Source organism: Corythoichthys intestinalis, chromosome 8 (assembly GCF_030265065.1).
Source record: "Corythoichthys intestinalis isolate RoL2023-P3 chromosome 8, ASM3026506v1, whole genome shotgun sequence".
Classification (NCBI taxonomy): domain Eukaryota; kingdom Metazoa; phylum Chordata; class Actinopteri; order Syngnathiformes; family Syngnathidae; genus Corythoichthys; species Corythoichthys intestinalis.
The window spans coordinates 5,673,064-5,692,453 of NC_080402.1; the positions used below are offsets into that span (position 1 = coordinate 5,673,064).

Below are 19,390 nucleotides of genomic sequence, written 5' to 3' on the forward strand. Positions count from 1 at the left end.
TTGTATACGCAGCCACTTGTCAACGTCAATTTGGATTGCCGTTATTGAAGATGAGACTGATTTCATTTTAGTTTCATTCTGCAAGTGTTGACGTCATGAACAGCTGAATAAAGTCAGCAAACCACATGGACGTCTGACATCATTTCGGAGCTTAGCTAGGACTTAGCTCCAATGTCTGGGCGAAGACAGTACAATGACGTATAATACCGCAATGATTGGACTATAAGCCGCTAATTTAGTCTTTCATTTTGAATCCTGTGGCTTATATTTGTTGATTTATTATGGTTAATAGGTAACACTTTATTTGACAGCGCCGTAATAAGACTGTCATAAGGCCGTCGTAATGATGAAATGACACCATCATTGGCATTGCTCAATGCTTATGACAGATGTCATTAAGTGTCCTCCGGCAAATTATGTCACTAACTCCATTCAAGTCAAGCTTAATCTTTTACATCTGTTCAAAAGTGAGATAATTTGCCAGATAACACGAAGTAACATCTGTTATAAGCGTTCATTAATGCTCATGACAGTGTCAAGTCATAATTATATTGTCTAATGACAGTGTTATGGCGCCACTGTCAAATAAAGTGTTACCAAATACCATAACTATCAATTAATGAAACAACTGGAACAGTAATTGAAGGAATAATTAACACAGAACATGAATTTCCATTGTTATTTCCATCTGTAGCGCTGCAATGCATGCAAGGGGGCATGTTAAATGACAACAGTGTTGATAGCAGGTGGCAGCAGAGGTTGACCATGTCCCGCAAAGGTGAAGTGATAGCCAAATGAAGCTTGTTGAAGTCGAATGTCATGAGCAGCTGAACAAAAGTCAGGAAACCACATGGATGTCTGACATTATTTCGGCGCTCAGCTCACTGTCTAGCTAGGACTTAGCTCCAACGTCTGGGCAATGACAGTACAATGAAGTGTAATATCGTAATTTTCTGACTGTACGCCACTTCTTTTTGAATCCTGTGGTTTATAGTCCAATGTGGTTTATTTGTTGATTTGTTTGGGTTAATAGGTAACACTTTATTTGACAGCGGCGTAATAAGACTGTCATAAGGCTGTCATAATTATGACATGACATTATTATTGGCATTACTGAATGCTTATGAAAGATGTCATTAAGTGTAATCCGGCAAATTATGTGACCAACTCCATTAAGGTCAAGCTTGAATCTTTTACATCTGTTCAAAAGTGAGATAATTTGCCAGATAGTGTCAAGTCATAATTATGATTGTCTAATGACAGTGTTATGGCGCCACTGTCAAATAAAGTGTGACCAAATACCATAACTATCAATTAATGAAACAACTGGAACAGTAACTGAAGATATAAATAGCACAGAACATGAATTTTCATTGTTATTTACATCTGTAGCGCTACAATGCATGCTAGGGGGCATGTTAAATGACAACAGCGTTGACAGCAGGTGGCAGCAGAGGTTGACTGTCTCCCCTACGGGAGCAGTGATGGCCAAATGAAGCTTGTTGAAGCAATGAAGCAGCCGACTGGTTCAAAGCCTCATGGTGGTTCATGTTCATACATACTAATCGTTAGTTATGGCTGTATACGCAGCTATTTGTCAACATAAATTTGAATTGCCATTATTGAAGATGAGACTGTGAGATGACAGTGTTATGGCGCCACTGTCAAATCAAGTGTTACCAAATACCATAACTCAATTAATGAAACAACTTGAACAGTAACTGAAGAGATAATTAGCACAGAACATGAATTATAATTGTTATTTACATCTGTAGCGCTGCAATGCATGCTAGGGGGCATGTTAAATGACAACAGTGTTGACAGCAGGTGGCAGGACAGGTCGACTGTCTCTCCCAAGTAGGGTTGGGCATCGTTTGAAATTGAAGGATTCCGGTTCCAATTCAGATTCCACGTTTCGATTCCGGTTCCGAACGATTCCCGATTCAGATTCTTTTAAGAGGCAGGGTAAAAAAAAATAAAAAATACAGGGCCAAAAAAAATTGCATAGTTTATATTGAAGTCTTAACTTCTCGACGTTTTTTGAAATTAAATGAATTTCTCATAGGGCTAATTATAACTTGTATATAAACATCAGTCTTTAAACTATTTTTTCCGCTCGGCAGTCAGGGCATCGAAACATGGAATCGAAATTTTAAAATTCGAAAGATTCCGGGAGCATCGGAGTGTTAGAACCGGTTCCCATCAATGCTCGATGCCCAACCCTACTCCCAAGGGAGCAGTGATGGCCAAATGAAGCTTCTCGAAGCAATGAAGCTTTAAAGCTAGGGTTGTTCCGATCATGTTTTTTTGCTCCCGATCCGATCCCGATCGTTTTAGTTTGAGTATCTGCCGATCCCGATATTTCCCGATCCGATTGCTTTTTTTTTTTTGCTCCCGATTCAATTCCAATCATTCCCGATAATTTTTCCCGATCATATACATTTTGGCAATGCATTAAGAAAAAAATGAATAAAACTCAGACAAATATATACATTCAACATACAGTACATAAGTACTGTATTTGTTTATTATGACAATAAATCCTCAGGATGGCATTTACATTATTAACATTCTTTCTGTGAGAGGGATCCACGGATAGAAAGACTTGTAATTCTGAAAAGATAAATGTGACTTTGCATATTGTGACTAAATATCGCCATCTAGTGTATTTGTTGAGCTTTCAGTAAATGATACTGTAGCCATTTAACTTCTGCCTAAATGCATGATGGGAAGCGCAACCATGACTGTGCGCAGTGGTACCAATTGATATATCTTCTCTGCGTTGGGAAATAATATAGGGTGTTAAGACAAAGATCAATTACTACCTTTCTTCCCCACACTGCTTCCCACGATATTTCTAATCGTAGGGAGAGGGATTGTAAGGCTTTAACCAATTAAAAAAAAGGCTCCAAAGGCTGCAAGAATTCACTCTACTCATTTTACGCTGCCTTTTAGCTATATATATATATTATATATATAGGTAAAACGGCACCATTACAGATTGAACGCGACAATGCGTGAGTGGGTCGTGCAGAGCATGCATTAATTGCGTTAAATATTTTAACGTGATACATTTTTTTAAGAATTAATTACCGCCGTTAACGGGATAAATTTGATAACCATACCTTAAGCCTAAACTAAAGACTCTGGATGAGTGCAACATGTTATATCTGTAACGTTAAATACAATTAGAAAACAATTTAATTAAAAATATGTTAGGGCTATCAAAATTATCGCGTTAACGCGCGGTAATTAATTTTTTTAATTAATCACGTTAAAATATTTGACGCAATTAACGCACATGTCCCGCTCAGACAGTATTCTGCCTTTTGGTAAGTTTTACTGCAAGGTCTTTTGTGCTGTCTAACAGCGAACTCTTGTGGTCGCTTTGCGACATGGTTTATTGCTTTCTTGCCATTTCAATATGGCTGCACGATGTCTCGGACTGACGCCTACGTTGTAATGTTGTGCTTATATGATCCTTGGACAAGATTTGTCCGTAAGTATGGTTGTTGTAAAGAATGTACATATTATGTTAGTAAGCGAAATGTTATATTTTTTGTATGAGATGCTTTTTGTTTATGTTTAGTGAACCTGTATAGCGTGCTAAGCTAATGCTGTTGCTAATGCAATGCTTGTGTACTTTTTTTTGTAGTTTCACTACGGTCTAAAGAGGACAGTGGTTTGAGGCCATTTTATTAATAAATCAGATGAAAAAGGAAGAAGTCTGATTATTAAGGCGTCGTTCACTAGCTGTCTAGCTTTGGAAAAAGTAGACGCTTCGGAGTGAGGACAGCATAGACAGATTTAAATGACAGTAGAGTGAAATGCCCACTACAGTCCTTATGTACCGTATGTTGAATGTATAGATCCATCTTGTGTCTTATCTTTCCATTCCAACAAATTTTACAGAATATATATATAATTTACAGAAAAATATGGCATATTTTATAGATGGTTTGAATTGCGATTAATTGCGATTAATTACGATTAATTAATTTTAAAGCTGTAATTAACTCGATTAAAAATTTTAATCGTTTGACAGGCCTAACATATATATATATACATATACATACATACACATACATACACATACATACATACACATACATATATATACACACATATATATAGGTAAAATGGCACCATTACAGATTGAACGCGACAATGCGTGAGTGGGTCGTGCAGAGCATGCGTTAATTTCGTTAAATATTTGAACGTGATAATTTTTTTTTTAAATTAATTACCGCCGTTAACGGGATAAATTTGATAACCCTACCTTAAGCCTAAACTAAAGACTCTGGATGAGTGCAACATATTATATCTGTAACGTTAAATACAATTAGAAAACGATTTAATTAAAATATATATATATATTTAAAAAAGGCATGTCCGATATTTTTTTGCTGATTCCGATACTTTGAAAATGACGTGATCGGACATCTCTATTTACAGCCAATTGGTTCAAAGGTTCATGGTGGTTCGTTTGGTCTTATGACAGTCGTATGATGCCACTGTCAAATAAAGTGTTACCGGTTAATATCTTTTGGCGTAAATATCCCATAATACAGTGAGCACAGCTGCGGCTTATAGTCCAGTGTGGCTTGTCTGTGAACAAATGCCGTTTTCGTGCCAAATTTGGTGGGTGGCGGCTCATAGTCAGGTGCGCCCTATAATGCGAAAATTACGGTACATGTTTTTCGATATATTGTCACACTCCTATTCCGACCCATGTATGTGTAATTGTTGTTTCGCCATATTGTAAGATCATCACTCTAGTGAGCCTTGTATCGCCAAATCGCATTGTGAGGTACCTAAAAGTTCCCACCCCTAAAAAGACACTGGCTCTTACAACCGCGATGCAGCAAATGTGCGGGATCTGTGTGTAAAAGAGGCTCCAGTCTTCAGCGAACAGGCTCACATTCCTGCCGCCTGCCAAGAGGCGCTGGGAACGAAGTATGAAAAAAAAAAAAAAAAAACAGCAGAAGAGAACACAGAGCTGCTCTCTGCGGAGGCCGGCGCATGGTGTTGCTTTCGAGGCCGTGTTGTATTTTTTCTCATCCTTTTCTCTCTCCATCCTCCCCAACGCAGACGACAAAGTTATTCATAGCCGTTATGGATTGAGCTGAAGGAGTTTCCCCCGCTTTTACAAGCGCGCAGGGAATGCGTATCTTCATATATTTGGCCGGAGTTCACCGAGTTTTTTTCCCACAATGCTCGATCTGAGCTGAAAGAGCTGAAGGAAAGAAGGGAAAAAAAGCCAGGTTTTATAGTTCAATACCACCTTGATTGCATCCAACAGCGGGGTTGTCACGATTAGGGCTGCCGCTATCGATTATTTTCAGTGTTGTCAGTAAAGCGTTAGTAACGCGCTACTGTAATCTGATTACTTTTTTCAGTGATGCGTAATCTAACGCGTTCATTTTTCTACACCAGTAATCTGATTAAAGTTAGTTTCCTTAGTGTCTTTGCATTACTATTTTTTCATTGCCTCATAACGTATGTAGAATGAAGAATATTGTAGTCACGTACGACAAGCATTTTGAATTGAAAATGCTAAAATAAAAGGTTCCCGGGGTACTTGTTTCCATGACAACCTCTTAGCTATTTCCTGTTTTGGTCTCGCGTCACGTGTTGTGGGACTGAGGCGGGTGGACATTCGCGCCGAGTATTGAGACGTTGCGAGGGAATGTTGATCTGTGGATATCCATGAATGAAGGTGAGTATTTTTCCTTCATTCTGCAGGGTATCAGCAAAAGGTTGGACCCCCTACATGCGTGGCCGTTTCGTAGCTTTGCCGTAGCAACGACGGGCAGTTCTCGCTCCAAGTTGGCAAGCATTGTTTATATCATATGCGTGTTGCACATTTATGCCATGAGGTGATGTGTTCGTTTAGCATCTGTGGGATGTGTTGTAAGTCCGATTGAGTGTAAAGTGCTTAGTTGCCGCCACGTTTTGTGGCCAAATAGACCGCGTATGTGTTGAAAGGAGTACTTCCGGGTTGTTAATGTGCACGGCTGCACGCGCATCCGCGCCCGCCACCACCTTTGTGTTTATTGCACTGTACAATCCACTTGTGTGTTGTTGATTATTGTGCCGTCAGTTTGCATTGTTTTACATTGGCACCGATATGCTGTTAACCATAACCCGAAATTCAGAGGTTTTGACATTAGGCTTAATCTTAGAGTTAGCTAGGTTTAATTGGTCGGTGGAGTTGATTTCAACAAATTCCAAGTAGTTTGTCAGATATTTGTTAGTTTCAGGGCTCCGGAGTGGCTAAGCTAGCGCGAAATTCTGATATTCCCCTTTAAATTCAATCATCGGAAAGTCAATTACATGTGATGACATTTTTCTGTTGTCATCCTTATGTTGAGGCGGCAAAGGGAGAAAAATGAGTAAAAAGTAACTGATAGTTACTTTGATAATGAAGTAATCAGTAAAGTAACTAGATTTCTTTTTTGAGGCGTAATCAGTAATTAATTTTTCAAGTAATCTGTGACAACACTGATTATTTTAGTAGTCGATTAATCTATGAACTTAGTTAGTTCGAATAATCGAGTAATTGGATAAGGAACTTTTAATAAATTAAAATACCCGAGCTTAGCCTCAAATGGTATAAAGAAATAAAATAAATGAGATCTATGTACAACAAAAGATCCATAGGCTAACTTGCATAGCAAAAGTCCGCTAGCTTAAATGCAATAAAATGCCTTCTTTTTTTTTTTTTTTTTTTAACAATGCTCTTAACAAATCGTTCAAACGCATATTCCCACAAAAAAACGGCTAAATATCCCTATAAACTAAATAACAAATGCATTAAAAACACATATTAGCTCAAACAAAACCTTACCTTATGTTGCTCTTAACAGGGAGCAGCTGGATTCAGCCATGTTAAATGAGTTATGTCACTCACTGGCTCCACTAGAGGGCAGTGTATTCGCCCAAATCAATAAATGCAAACACTTTCAAAAAAAACCATTACGCCACTTTAATTAAACGAATTCTCAAAGCAGCAAAATCTAATTTGAAGCTTTTTTTCTAATCGAATTAGTCGAGTTAATCGATTAATCTTTGCAGCACTAGCAACGATTAATCGACAAATAGCCAATTATTAGATTAAGTGACAACTGATTTGAGTCTAGTGCTGCAACGATTAACTTGAGTAATTCGATTAGAAAAAAGATTCAATTTAAATTTTGCTGCTTCCAGTATTCATTTAATTAAAATGGCATTGTTATGGCTTGCTTTGAAAGTGCTTGCGTTTAGTTTGATTGATTTGAGTGGATACACTGCCCTCTACTGGCAACAGTGACTATGACATAACTCGTTTCGCATGACTGAATCTAGCTGCTCCCTGTAATGACCGACATAAGTTTTTGTTTGAGCTAATGTTTTATTTAATGCGAAATTTAGATTATAGATATATTAAGCCGTTTTTTTGTGGGAATAAGTGTTTGAACCATTTGTTAAGAGCATTGTAAAAACAAAGTTAGCATTTTAAAGCATTTAAGCTAGCGGACCTTTGCTATGCAAGTTAGCCAATTGTTCTTAGATCCTCATTTACTTATTCATTTTTAATACCGTTTGTAGCTCAGCTCAGGTATTTTAATTTTTATGGTCTTTATCCAATTACTGAATTATTCAAACTAGTTGCAGCCCTATTTGAGTCAGTTAATAGTTTAGATACATTGACAAAGAAATTGCCCAAACCATCTAGAAAAAAAATAATTTTCATAGCTAATCCGTCCCTGCAGCCTTATTAAGTAGCTAGTTCAGACAGTAAAATGTCCGAAAATTGGAAAAAATGTTAACTGTCTGTTGTTTTCCAGAGGAAAAGCAGATTTTTGTTCATGTCCTCCTTTAACTTCAAAAAATATATAATAAAGAAACCTAATATTTACAACTGATATTACATGTTATAATTTCAAGACTTTAGTCAAGTTTAAGGTCAAGAAGGTCCTAAATGAATAATTGGTTATCAAAATAGTTGATTAATTTGTTAATCGATTAGTTGTCGATTAATTATTGCACCTCTAATCCCGATATGTCACCTTTTCAAAAAATGGTCACACCCAACTTTATTAAAAGTCAACCTTTCTGCTAATTTTCACTTAAAATGTGAAGCCAACTTTGCTTGTACCGTAATGTTTGGACTATAAGGCGCAACTGACAATAAGCTGCTACCCATGAATTTGACACAAAAACGGCATTTGTTCATACATACTGTAGGTAAGCCGCAATGGACTATAAACCGCAGCTGTCCTCACTGAATTATGGTATATGTACACCAAAAGATATGAACCGGTAAGACTTTTTTTTGACAGCGGTATCATAAGACCAAATGAAGCACCATGAAGCTTCGAACCAATTGGCTGCAAAGCTTCATTTGGCCATCACTGCTTCCTTGGGGCCAAAAATCAACCTCTGCTGCCACCTGCTGTCAACACTGTTGTCATCCAACATGCCCCCTAGCATGCATCGCAGTACTACCGATGTAAATTAAAATCAAAATTTATGTTCTGTGCTAATTATTTCTTCTGTTACTGTTCCAGTTGTTTCATTAATTGCTAGTTATGGTATTTGGTAACACTTTATTTGACATCAGCATGATAAGACCGTCATAAGAGCAAATGAACCACCATCATTGCTTCAAGAAGCTTCATTTGGCCATCACTGCTCCATTAGGGGAGACAGTCAACCTCTGCTGCCACCTGCTGTCAACACTGTTGTCGTCCAACATGCCTCCTAGCATGCATCTCAGCGCTACAGATGTAAATAATCATAATTCATGTTCTGTGCTAATTATTTCTTCAGTTACTGTTCCAGTTTTTCCATGAATTGCTAGTAATGGTATTTGGTAACATGTTATTTGACAGCGGCATCATAAGACTGCCATAAGGCCAAAATGAACCACCATGAAGCTTTGAACCAATTGGCTGCAAAGCTTCATTGCTTCAAGGAGCTTCATTTGGCCATCACTGCTGTTAGATGAGACAGTCAACCTCTGCGGCCACCTGCTGTCAACACTGTTGTTGTCCAACATTCCTCCTAGCATGCATTACAGTGCTAAAGATGTACATAACAAATCAAAATTCATGTTATGTGCTAAATTTTTCTTCAGTTACTGTTCCAGTTGTTTCATTAATTGCTAATTATGATATTTATTTACACTTTATTTGACAGAAGCATAATAAGACTGTCTTAAGACCAAATGAACCACCATGAAGCTTTGAACCAATGGGCTGCAATGTGAGATCATTTGCCGGATGACACAAAATGATATCCGTCATATAAGCATTCATTAATGCTCATGATAGTGTCATGTCAAAATTATGACGGTCTTATGGCAGTCTTATGACATCACTGTCAAATAAAGTGTTTAGCTATTAATTAGGGTTGTTCCGATCATGTTTTTTTTGGTCCCGATCCGATCCCGATCGTTTTAGTTTGAGCATCTGCTGATCCCGATATTTCCCGATCCGATTGCTTTTTTTTTGCTCCCGATTCAATTCCAATCATTCCCGATAATTTTCCCCGATCACATACATTCTGGCAATCCATTAAGAAAAAAATGAATAAAACTCGGACGAATATAAACATCCAACATACAGTACATAAGTACTGTATTTGTTTAATTATGACAATAAATCCTCAAGATGGCATTTACATTATTAACATTCTGTGAGATGGATCCACGGATAGAAAGACTTGTGACTTTGTATATTGTGACTAAATATTGCCATCTAGTGTATTTGTTGAGCTTTCAGTAAATGATACTGTAGCCATGCCCAACTGCATGATGGGAAGTGGAACCATGACTGTGCGTCGTGCTCCCAATTGATATATCTTCTGTGCGTTGGGAAATAACATAAGGGGTTAAGAAAATGATCAGTTGCTCCCTTGCTTCCCCACATTGCTTCCCATGATATTTCTAATCATAAGGAGAGGGATTGTAAGGCTTTAGCCAATTAAAAAAAGGCTCCAACGGCTGCCAAAATTCACTCTACTCATTTTACGCTGCCTTTTATCGCTCTATATACTCTAGGTAAAACGGTGCCACTACAGAATAAGCGCAACAATGCGTGAGCGGGTCGTGCAGCGCATGCATTAATTGCGTTAAATATTTTAACATGACTTTTTTTTTTTAAATTAATTACCACCGTTATCGGGATAAATTTGATAACCCTACCTTAAGCCTAAATTAAAGACTCTGGATGAGTGTAACATATTATGTCTGTAACGTTAAATACAATTAGAAAACAAAATATATATATATATTTAAAAAAAAGGCATGGCCGATATTTTTTTGCCGATTCCGATACTTTGAAAATTACGTGATCGGACCCAATCAAATTGACAAATAAGATGCACTGGACTACAAGCCTCAGGATTCAAAATGAGGGGGAAAAGTCGCGGCTTATAGTTAGAAAATTACGGTACAATAGATAACGTGACTTCTATACGAGCCTGCCAATCGCAAAAATAATCAGCGATGACTCAACTACCAAGATAATCGTTTGCGCCAGCCCTAGTCAACAAAACAGGCAAGTTCTACTCCTTCATTCCGGGTCATGTTCAACTCGTCATCTATTGGAAAAGCCGTGTAACTGATACTCGCATCACAAAAGTGTCTGGCTAAGGCTAACAATTGTAGCAGCACAGCTATGAATATTTCATGACTATTTGTTTGTAATGGACATTCAATTATTAATGACCGGCCGGCACAACCCATTTCGCAGACGTGAGATGGAGGCGTTGCGGTGTCCCGTCGTCTTTGCCGAGCTCACACCAAGTTTGGTGGTCTCGGAGCATTTGGCGAGGTGGGGTTCAAAACAAAAAGCACTTGTTTGTTCTATGTTCCACTTGCTAAGCGGATTTCATCAATCCGTCATTTAATCTAGAGCCTTTTGTTTTCTTTGCGCCACACTTGCTTACGTGGCCATTTCGGACAACTGTTTCCCCGACGCGACAAACTGTAACATATGTTAGGTCTAAGTTGCCCCAGAGGGGGGTGTTTGCTAGCTCCCTCCTTCCAACTGTTCAAACTGTGAAGTCAGAATTGGACTAAAAGTAGAAACATGCAAACGTAAGGGAAGGATTATGACGACATGAGCCGGTTTGCTCAGGGAAAACAGGGTAAATTAGGCCAAATTACGAGAAGGGATGTAGGGCTGCTGCAAGTAATTAACAGCTAATTGATTATCAAATGATATACAGGTTACGACGTGCTCGACTTACGCGATTTCGACTTCATGACGCCGAAGTCTCGTCCGACATTTTGTCTATATACCTCATTAGAGATGTCCCGATCAATCGGGATGCCGATCGATAGGGTCCGATCACGTCATTTTCAAAGTATCAGAATTGGCAAAAAAATATTGGACATGACTTTTATTTTTTTTTAATTAAATTTTCTAATTGTATTTAACGTTACAGACATAATGTGTTACACTCTTCCAGAGTCTTTAGTTTAAGGTAGGATTATCAAATTTATCGCATTAACGGCGAGAATTAATATTTTTTACATTTATCACGTTGCAATATTTAACGCAATTAACCCATGTGCTGCACGACTCACTCACGCATTGTCGCGTTCAAATTTATAATGGCGCCATTTTACCCATACAGTATATAGAGCTAAAAGGCAGCGTAAAATGAGTAGAGTGAATTTTGGCAGCCTTTGGAGCCTGTTTTAAATGGCTAAAGCCTTACAATCCCTCTCCCAATGATTAGAATAATCGTGGGAAGCAATGTGGGGAGGAAAGGTAGTAGTTAATCTTTTTCTTAACACCCTATGTTATTTCCCAACACAGAGAAGATATATCAATTGGTGCCACTTTGCACAGTCATGGTTGCACTTCCCATCATGCATTTGGGCAGAACAGTTAAATGGCTACAGTATCATTTACTGAAAGCTCAACAAATACACTAGATGGCAATATTTAGTCACAATATACAAAGTCACATTTATCCTTTACGAATTACAAGTCTTTCTATCCGTGGTTCCCTCTCACAGAAAGAATGTTAATAATGTAAATGCCACCTTGAGGATTTATTGTCATAATAAACAAATACAGTACTTACGTAATGTATGTTTAATGTATATATTCGTCCGAGTTTTATTCTTTTTTTTTTTTTTATGCATTGCCAAAATATATATGATCGGGAAAAATTATCGGGAATGATTGGAATTGAATCAGGAGCAAAAAAAAAGCAATCAGATCGGGAAATATCTGGATCGGCAGATACTCAAACTAAAACGATCGGGAGCAAAACAACATGATCGGAACAACCCTAACTATATCATTGTACATTTTGATTTTGTTCCATTCATACTAGGGCTGCAGCTAACGATTATTTTAGTAGTCGATTAATCGATGAACTAGTTAATTCGGATACTCAAGTAATCGGTTAAGGAACGTGAAAAATTAAAATACCGTAGCTAAGCCTCAAACGGTATTTTTTCTTAAATTATTTTTTTTTAAATCTATGTACAACAAAAGAACAATTGGCCAACTTGCATAGCAAAATTCCGCTAGCTTAAATGGTATAAAATGCTAATGTTCCCCCCCCCCCCCATGCTCTTAACAAATGGTTCAGACTCATATTCTCACAAAAAAACGGCTAGACATACCTATAAACTATATTATGATTGCATTAAAAAAAAAAAAAAAACATTAGCTCAAACAAAAACTTGGCTTATGTTGGCCTTAACATGGAGCAGCTAGACTCAGTCATGTGAAATGAGGAAGACTCGAGGGCAGTGTATCCACCCAAATCAATAGCACCAAATGCAAACACTTTCAAAATGAACCATTAGAACACCACTGTAATTAAACGAATACTCAAAGCAGCAAAATTTAATTGGACTCCCTTTTTTAATCAAATACTTGAGTTAATCGATTAATCGTTGCACCACTAATTCATACGCTGGCAGCGTATCCCAAATTTCAGTGTAAATTGGCATTAACCCTTTAAGCACCCCTAAATAAAACCTAAATCTCAAAATAACTACCCAAAAACATGTATGAGACTCTGGCATCGTTAAGTCCAAATCACCTAAGTCTGATACGTCATAACCCGAGGACTATCTGTAATGTATTCTTATGGGAAGATCCCACTCGACATACGACCATTTTGATTTACAAACCAGGTTGTGGAACGAATTAAATTCATATGTCAAGGTACCACTGTATCACGATATGTAGGCGTTTTTATATCTTGTCACATCCCTTCTGTAAACTACACAACCTCTGCTGTGCATCAGTCCTGCTGCAAAGAGATGAATCACTGCAACAACTGGAAGAAAATGTTGTTGACAATTTGACATCCTGCCAATCACTCGGCCTTGGCAAAAGCCTTTCGATGCAACATTTAGCGAGCACCGCTATAGTATTACAATACAACATCCATATACTCCTCTCACGCAAGGTAATCAATAATTCTTAAAGCAAGGCTAACAAAAGCTAGCACACTGCGTTGAACGTGAATGTGGCAGTTTCCCTGTATAGCATCTTTTAGCTCTTGTATGCTAGTCAAGAAGCGCAAACAAGACAAATTTATTAAATTTTCAGCAGTAGGACTCATTTATAAAGATTTGCGTTGAAATCCATGATTTATTAGATATTTATACACACAAAACAACAAGTTAGTAAACTATTAAAGGAGTAACCGCGTACCTAACAGGTAAACAACGTGCTCCCTTCAAGTACACCCACTTCAAAGAGATTTCCAACGCAAACAAAACTCTGACAAATCAAACTCAACTTCCGAGGCTCGAGGAAATCAACGCCATGACACTACGTTCAACCCACCACAGAAACTGTGACCTTTTGGAACGTAAGGCGGGCCGTTTAAAGTAAAACAAAACACATTACAATTACGTCGAATCTATTTACTTCAAATAAATAAATAAACTGCACTTACGTAACGTCGCAACTTTTTTTCCGGCGGAGACTTTCTCAGCCACCCTGAACACACCACGTCTCCCCCGCTCATGGTTGCTGCTTGCTGGCTTTCTCCTCGTCCGGGAGTTCGGCAAGAGAATCGAGCCCTTTGGGAGTGTCCTTTTGTGCCTGAGAACAAAAACAACAACAACAAGCAAACGTCTCAATCATGTAGAAAATGTCCAATTGTATCGGACACGTTTCAGTAAAAAAAACGTTTTTTGTTGTCGTGTCCTCGAAATGGGGCATAGTTTACCAGTCAGTCCCTCGAAAGTCGCCGTGGTCGAGTCGAAATTTTGATTAAACGTTGATTTATCCTCCTCGGTGACGCTTTTTCTTCTACAAACACACCCAAAATCTATCGAGAATAAGAACTGCACCGAGTTCCGAGGCAGTCGTGCGTTTAGCAGTTAAAGCCTGAAAAAAGTGCTGCGATTCCCGACTGGAGAGGCGCGACGCGAAGGTCCCACAGCGCCGCGCCGGTTCATAGTTTCGGTAGTGGTGGGACTGTCGTGTAGGAGGTGGGAGGTCACCGCTGCAATCGCGAGATATAACAACAACAACCAAAAAAATAAAACACGAATGAAGTGTCTCCACCAGCCGAGTTTTTCCTACCAGTTCACTCCCGTCGTGCTTCCTTAATTGTGATTGACAAGGAGACTCAGTCTTTTCCCTCAAGAACAAGGCGGTGTCAAGCTAGCACTGACATCCGCGACCAGAAGTGGCGCGAAGGTGTCATTTTATAGTTTAAAAACAAAACGCTAATTAGAATGTTTCTTGTAGAGTTACATCTTGAAAATTAAATTTCAACGTTTCAGACCACACAAAGGAAATATGTTTATTAAAAATAAACGAGAGCCATCAAGTGTAAAATTCCCACACGGAGCTTTGCTGGAATTTTATTTTGAATATGATAACCGGAAGTTAGAGTATCTTGTGAGGTTTAAATAGCGTTGAACTGTATCGCTATCCTGGGACATGAAATCACAACGCACGCTGTGACAAAAATTGACGTATTATTAGGGCTGCAGCTATCGATTATTTAAGTAACCGATTAATCCCTCGATTAGGTAGTTCGAGTGATCAGGTTGCAAACATTTAATGCATTGCAGAATAAATTTAAGGAGATGTAAAACAAAGAAACGAGTGTTTTTGCTTGTAATAACATTTATTTCGGGTTGATACGATTGCACTTTCAAAAGAGTAATAAATGTGAATACAAAACGCACTACCTGATTGTTTCTTCAAAATATTGCTGCAGCGATTAATCGATTAACTCGAGTAATTCGATTAGAAAAAAGAATCGAATCAAACTTTGCTGCTTCGAGAATCTATTAGAGTGGCGTTGTCATTTGTTTGAAAAGTGTTGCATTTAGTTTTATTGATTTGGGTGAATACACTGCCCTCTTGTGGCAACAGTGATTATGCCATAATTCATCTAACATGGCTGAATCCAGCTGCTCCCTGTTAAGACCAACATAAGCTATGTTTTTGTTTGAGTTTATGTGTTTGTTTATGCATTCGTTGTTTGGTTTAAAAGTATATTGAGCATTTTTTGTTGGAATATAGTTTAGAACGATTTGTTAAGATAATTGTAAAAAAAAAAAATTGTAAAAAAAAAATTTTTTTAATTCAAATGTGAGCATTTTATAGCATTTAAACTAGCAGACTTTACTCTGCAAGTCAGCCAATTGTTCTTTTAGGGTTATGATTATCATTTATTTATATTTTTTTAGGCTGAGGTCTGGTATTTTAATTTATTTTTTTAATGCCTTTATTGCTCTTATGTAGGGCTGCAGCTATCGATTATTTTAGTAGTCGATTAATCGAGGAACTTATTACTTCAAATAATCGAGTAATCGGATAAGGAACATAAAAAAATAAAATACCTGAGATGAGCATCAAACTGTATTTAAAAAAAATAATAAATGAGGATCTAAGTACAGCGAAAGAAAATTGGCTCACTTACATAGCAAGTCCGCTAGCATAAATGCTACAAAATGCTTTTTTTTTTTTTTTTTTTTTTTTTTTTTACAGTGCTCTTATCAAATAGTTCAAACACATATTCCCACAAAAGACAACTAAATATACCAATAAACTAAATTACGAATGCGTTAATAAAACATAAGCTTAGTTTTTGTTTGAGCTAATGTTGGTCTTAACAGGGAGCAGCTGGATTCAGCCATTTGAAATGAATCCTTATCTTCACTGTTGCCACTAGAGGGCAGTATATCCACCCATTTCAATAAAACTAAATGCAATTCAAATCTTTTTCTAATCGAATTACTCGAGTTAATCGATTAATCGTTGCAGCACAACTCTTGTGAAATGAATTCCGATTAGGTTGAAGAAACACGCAGGAATTTTATTTTTAATTTGCATTTAATGCTCTTTTAAAAGTGTAATCTTAGCAAGCCAAAATTGATATTGCAGGCATAAACACTAATCCGGTTACTCAATTAATTGATTACTTAAATAATCAATAGCTGCAGCCCTAATACACACACATGTAGGAGGGAGAAGGGACATAAAGTTTTGGTAAATAAGTAAAATCTGAAGATGGCAACGCTACCGTGCAGAAGGAAAGTTTGCCTTTGGCAGAATTTTGGCAGCATTCAATTGCGAGTTTACGTGCTTATGGACAACTTTCCCGAGCGAAACATGGGCGGCGGCATCTTTGACATTTTCAGCTAGCAACTGGTGTGTAGACAGTTGCCAGTTATTACTTTTTTGGAAGAGATAATTGGCATTTCGGTAGGCCTCACTTCTTCATCGATACTCCTCTAGTTGTTGCTGAAGTCATTAATCATGGTGGCTAACAGGACACATCCTATGGGGGAGGTGTTTAGCATCACAAAGGCATTCCATAAAGATTCCTCGGATACCTCAAAGCCTTAAGACACCATACATTAAAGTTATTAACCTTTTATATGAATAAACAGGTGTATTGGAAGAAGAGGATAAAGGGAAGAAAGCGACAATGTAAATATGAATACATGGATAAAAACAAGTGAGAAGAGATGGAAAAAATTGAAGGAAAATGCCTGGGGAAAAAAAGGTCACATCAGAAGGATGTTCAACGAGTTATGGCCATAGGCGGAGTTTGACTTTTGGAGCAGGGGGGCACAACATATGATGACCCCGAAACGCAGTGTCAGCGATTAAATTGACTTACAAGAATATTTATAATAATAAGTTGACAATAAGCGTTTTTGTTTCCCATCATTCGTGAGGCGGATTCTAAATCACGCTGCTTTTCATCAAGATTGTCAAGCATTGAATATGGTACGCCCGCTGGTGTCGTGCCAATGTAGTTACCCCAGTCAAAAATAGTATTCCCTGAGCGGATATGGAGGTAAGATTTGTGTCTTTATTATTCAATCCAAAAAAAAAGTTGGTTCAATAAAAAGAAAAAAAGTGTTTGAATGCAAAAATAAATATGAAACTCAAAAAAATGCATGTGAAAGCTATTTTTCTTTGAATTTTTTGGGGGTGATTGAAACAACTTTTTTGATTGAAGTAATGTTGATTTGTGTTTGGGACACATTCTGGTGAGGACGTTTTTGTCTTTATTATTCAATCAAAAAATATGTTGCTTCAAAAAATATATGTTTTCAAAAAGAAAAATCACTTCAATCAAAAAGAGAACGTTTTTGAACGTGAAAAAAAGTTTGAGATTGAAAAATTTGCATTTGAACACTTAATTTTTCATTGTAAAAGTTTTATTTGATTAAAGCAGTCTTTTTTGTGTTTGGGCCATATTGTGGGTAATGCATTTGTGTCTAAATTATTCAATCCAAAAAAAGTTACTTCAATCAAAAAAAAAAAAAAAAAAAATTCCAATCAAAGAAAAAAATCATTTGAAAAATAAAATTGCCCTCCCCTTTTTTTTTTATTATATGCAAAGCAAATGACCGTTTAAGGTGCTAGTCACATGATCTGTTCGAGGAATAATTTTGACCCATTATAAAAAAACATTTTTTTGGGGTCATTTCATTCATTTTGTTGGTTTTAGTGCTTTACAACTTTTATATATATATATATATGAAAGTCAATTTCATGCAATGACACTTTTCGACCACCGGGGGGGCTGGCCGCCCTGCCCCCCCCCCCTTAAAATCCGCTCATGGTTATGGCATATTCACTGTTGCCATAAGAGGGCAGTGTATCTACCCAAATCAATAAAACTAAATGCAACACTTTCAAAACAAACCATTACAACGTCACTCTAATTATACAAATCCTCGAAGCACCAAATTTGATTCAAAGCTTTTTTCTAATCGAATGTATCCATTAATAGTTGCAGCACTAGGGGAGGGGGGAATTTATCCCTGGCTGCTCAGCCTGTTTACATGAGGCAGAGGCATGACGACCAAGATGCATGATTCTTCATGTAGTGTTTAACAGACTAGTAAAATACGAAACATTTAATAAATGAGTAGGCGGTTTGGCGATTAAACGAGTTTATTTGTATTATACTGCTGCAAATAAGTATTTGAACACGTGTGTACTAGTTAGAATCGTGAGCCTCAAAGACCTGTTAGTCACCTTTAGAAAGTCCAATGATAAGTGGAGTGGAGGTGGACTTTTTGAGTGACTTTTTGGCCTCTTTGAGGCAGTTAGTTGCATATAAACACCTGTCCACCCCATACAATCAGGAAGTTTCCAATTCTTAACATGGTCAAGACCAAAGAGCTGTCCAAAGACAGAATTGTAGACCTCTACAAGGCTGGAAAGAGATACAGGGCAATTGCCAAGCAGCTTGGTGATATAATATACACCGTTGGAGCAATTATTAGAAAATGGAAGCTAAACATGACTGTCAATCTCGGATTGGGGCTCCATGCAAGATCTACTTCGTAGGGTCTCAATGATCCTAAGAATAGTGAGGAATCAGCCAAGAATTACACATGAGGAGTTGATCTATGACCTGAAAGGAGCTGGGACCACCATTTCCAAGGTTACCATTGGTAATACACTATGACGTCATGGTTTAAAATCATGCATGGCACGGAAGGTTCTACTACTTAAACCAGCACATGTTCAGGTCTGTTAAGTTCCCCAATGACCATTTGGATGATCATGCATCGTCATGGGGGAGTCATGTGGTCATATGAGACAAAAATGGAACTTTTTTATTTTAACTCTACTCATAGAATTTGGAGCAAGAGTGATGAGTAAGTACCATCCCAAGAACACCATCCGTACTGTGAAGCATGGGGATAATTGTAAACAAAGGCTACTGTACCAAACATTGGCATTGATTTTCTTGGTGTTCAAATACTTATTTTCAGCAGTATAATACAAATAAATCATAGACTGTGATTTCTGGATTTTTTTTTTTTTATAATGTCTCTCCCAGTGGACAAGCATCTACCATGTAAATTTCACACCCAGCCATCATTTCCAAGTGGTTGAACTAGCAAAATCACATGGTGTTCAAA

At 37.6% G+C, this 19,390-nt stretch overlaps 1 protein-coding gene across 4 annotated transcripts in view; it reads right to left on the reverse strand.

The window, feature by feature from the left end:
• gab1 (GRB2-associated binding protein 1) overlaps positions 1 to 14,644 on the reverse strand; it is a 124,173-nt gene extending 109,529 nt beyond the window's left edge. Inside the window, exons 1-3 of one of the 4 annotated variants that reach the window (XM_057844290.1) lie at positions 14,562 to 14,644; positions 14,203 to 14,481; positions 13,927 to 14,075 (exon numbers count right to left, since the gene is read on the reverse strand). In XM_057844290.1, the coding sequence (XP_057700273.1) occupies positions 13,927 to 13,998 (72 nt within the window). In that variant the 5' untranslated portion in view covers positions 13,999 to 14,075; positions 14,203 to 14,481; positions 14,562 to 14,644. Of the gene's footprint in view, positions 1 to 13,926; positions 14,076 to 14,202 lie in introns of those variants that run through there. The other 3 variants (XM_057844293.1, XM_057844294.1, XM_057844291.1) reach the window with 3 other exon arrangements.
• Positions 14,645 to 19,390: the final 4,746 nt, after the last annotated feature.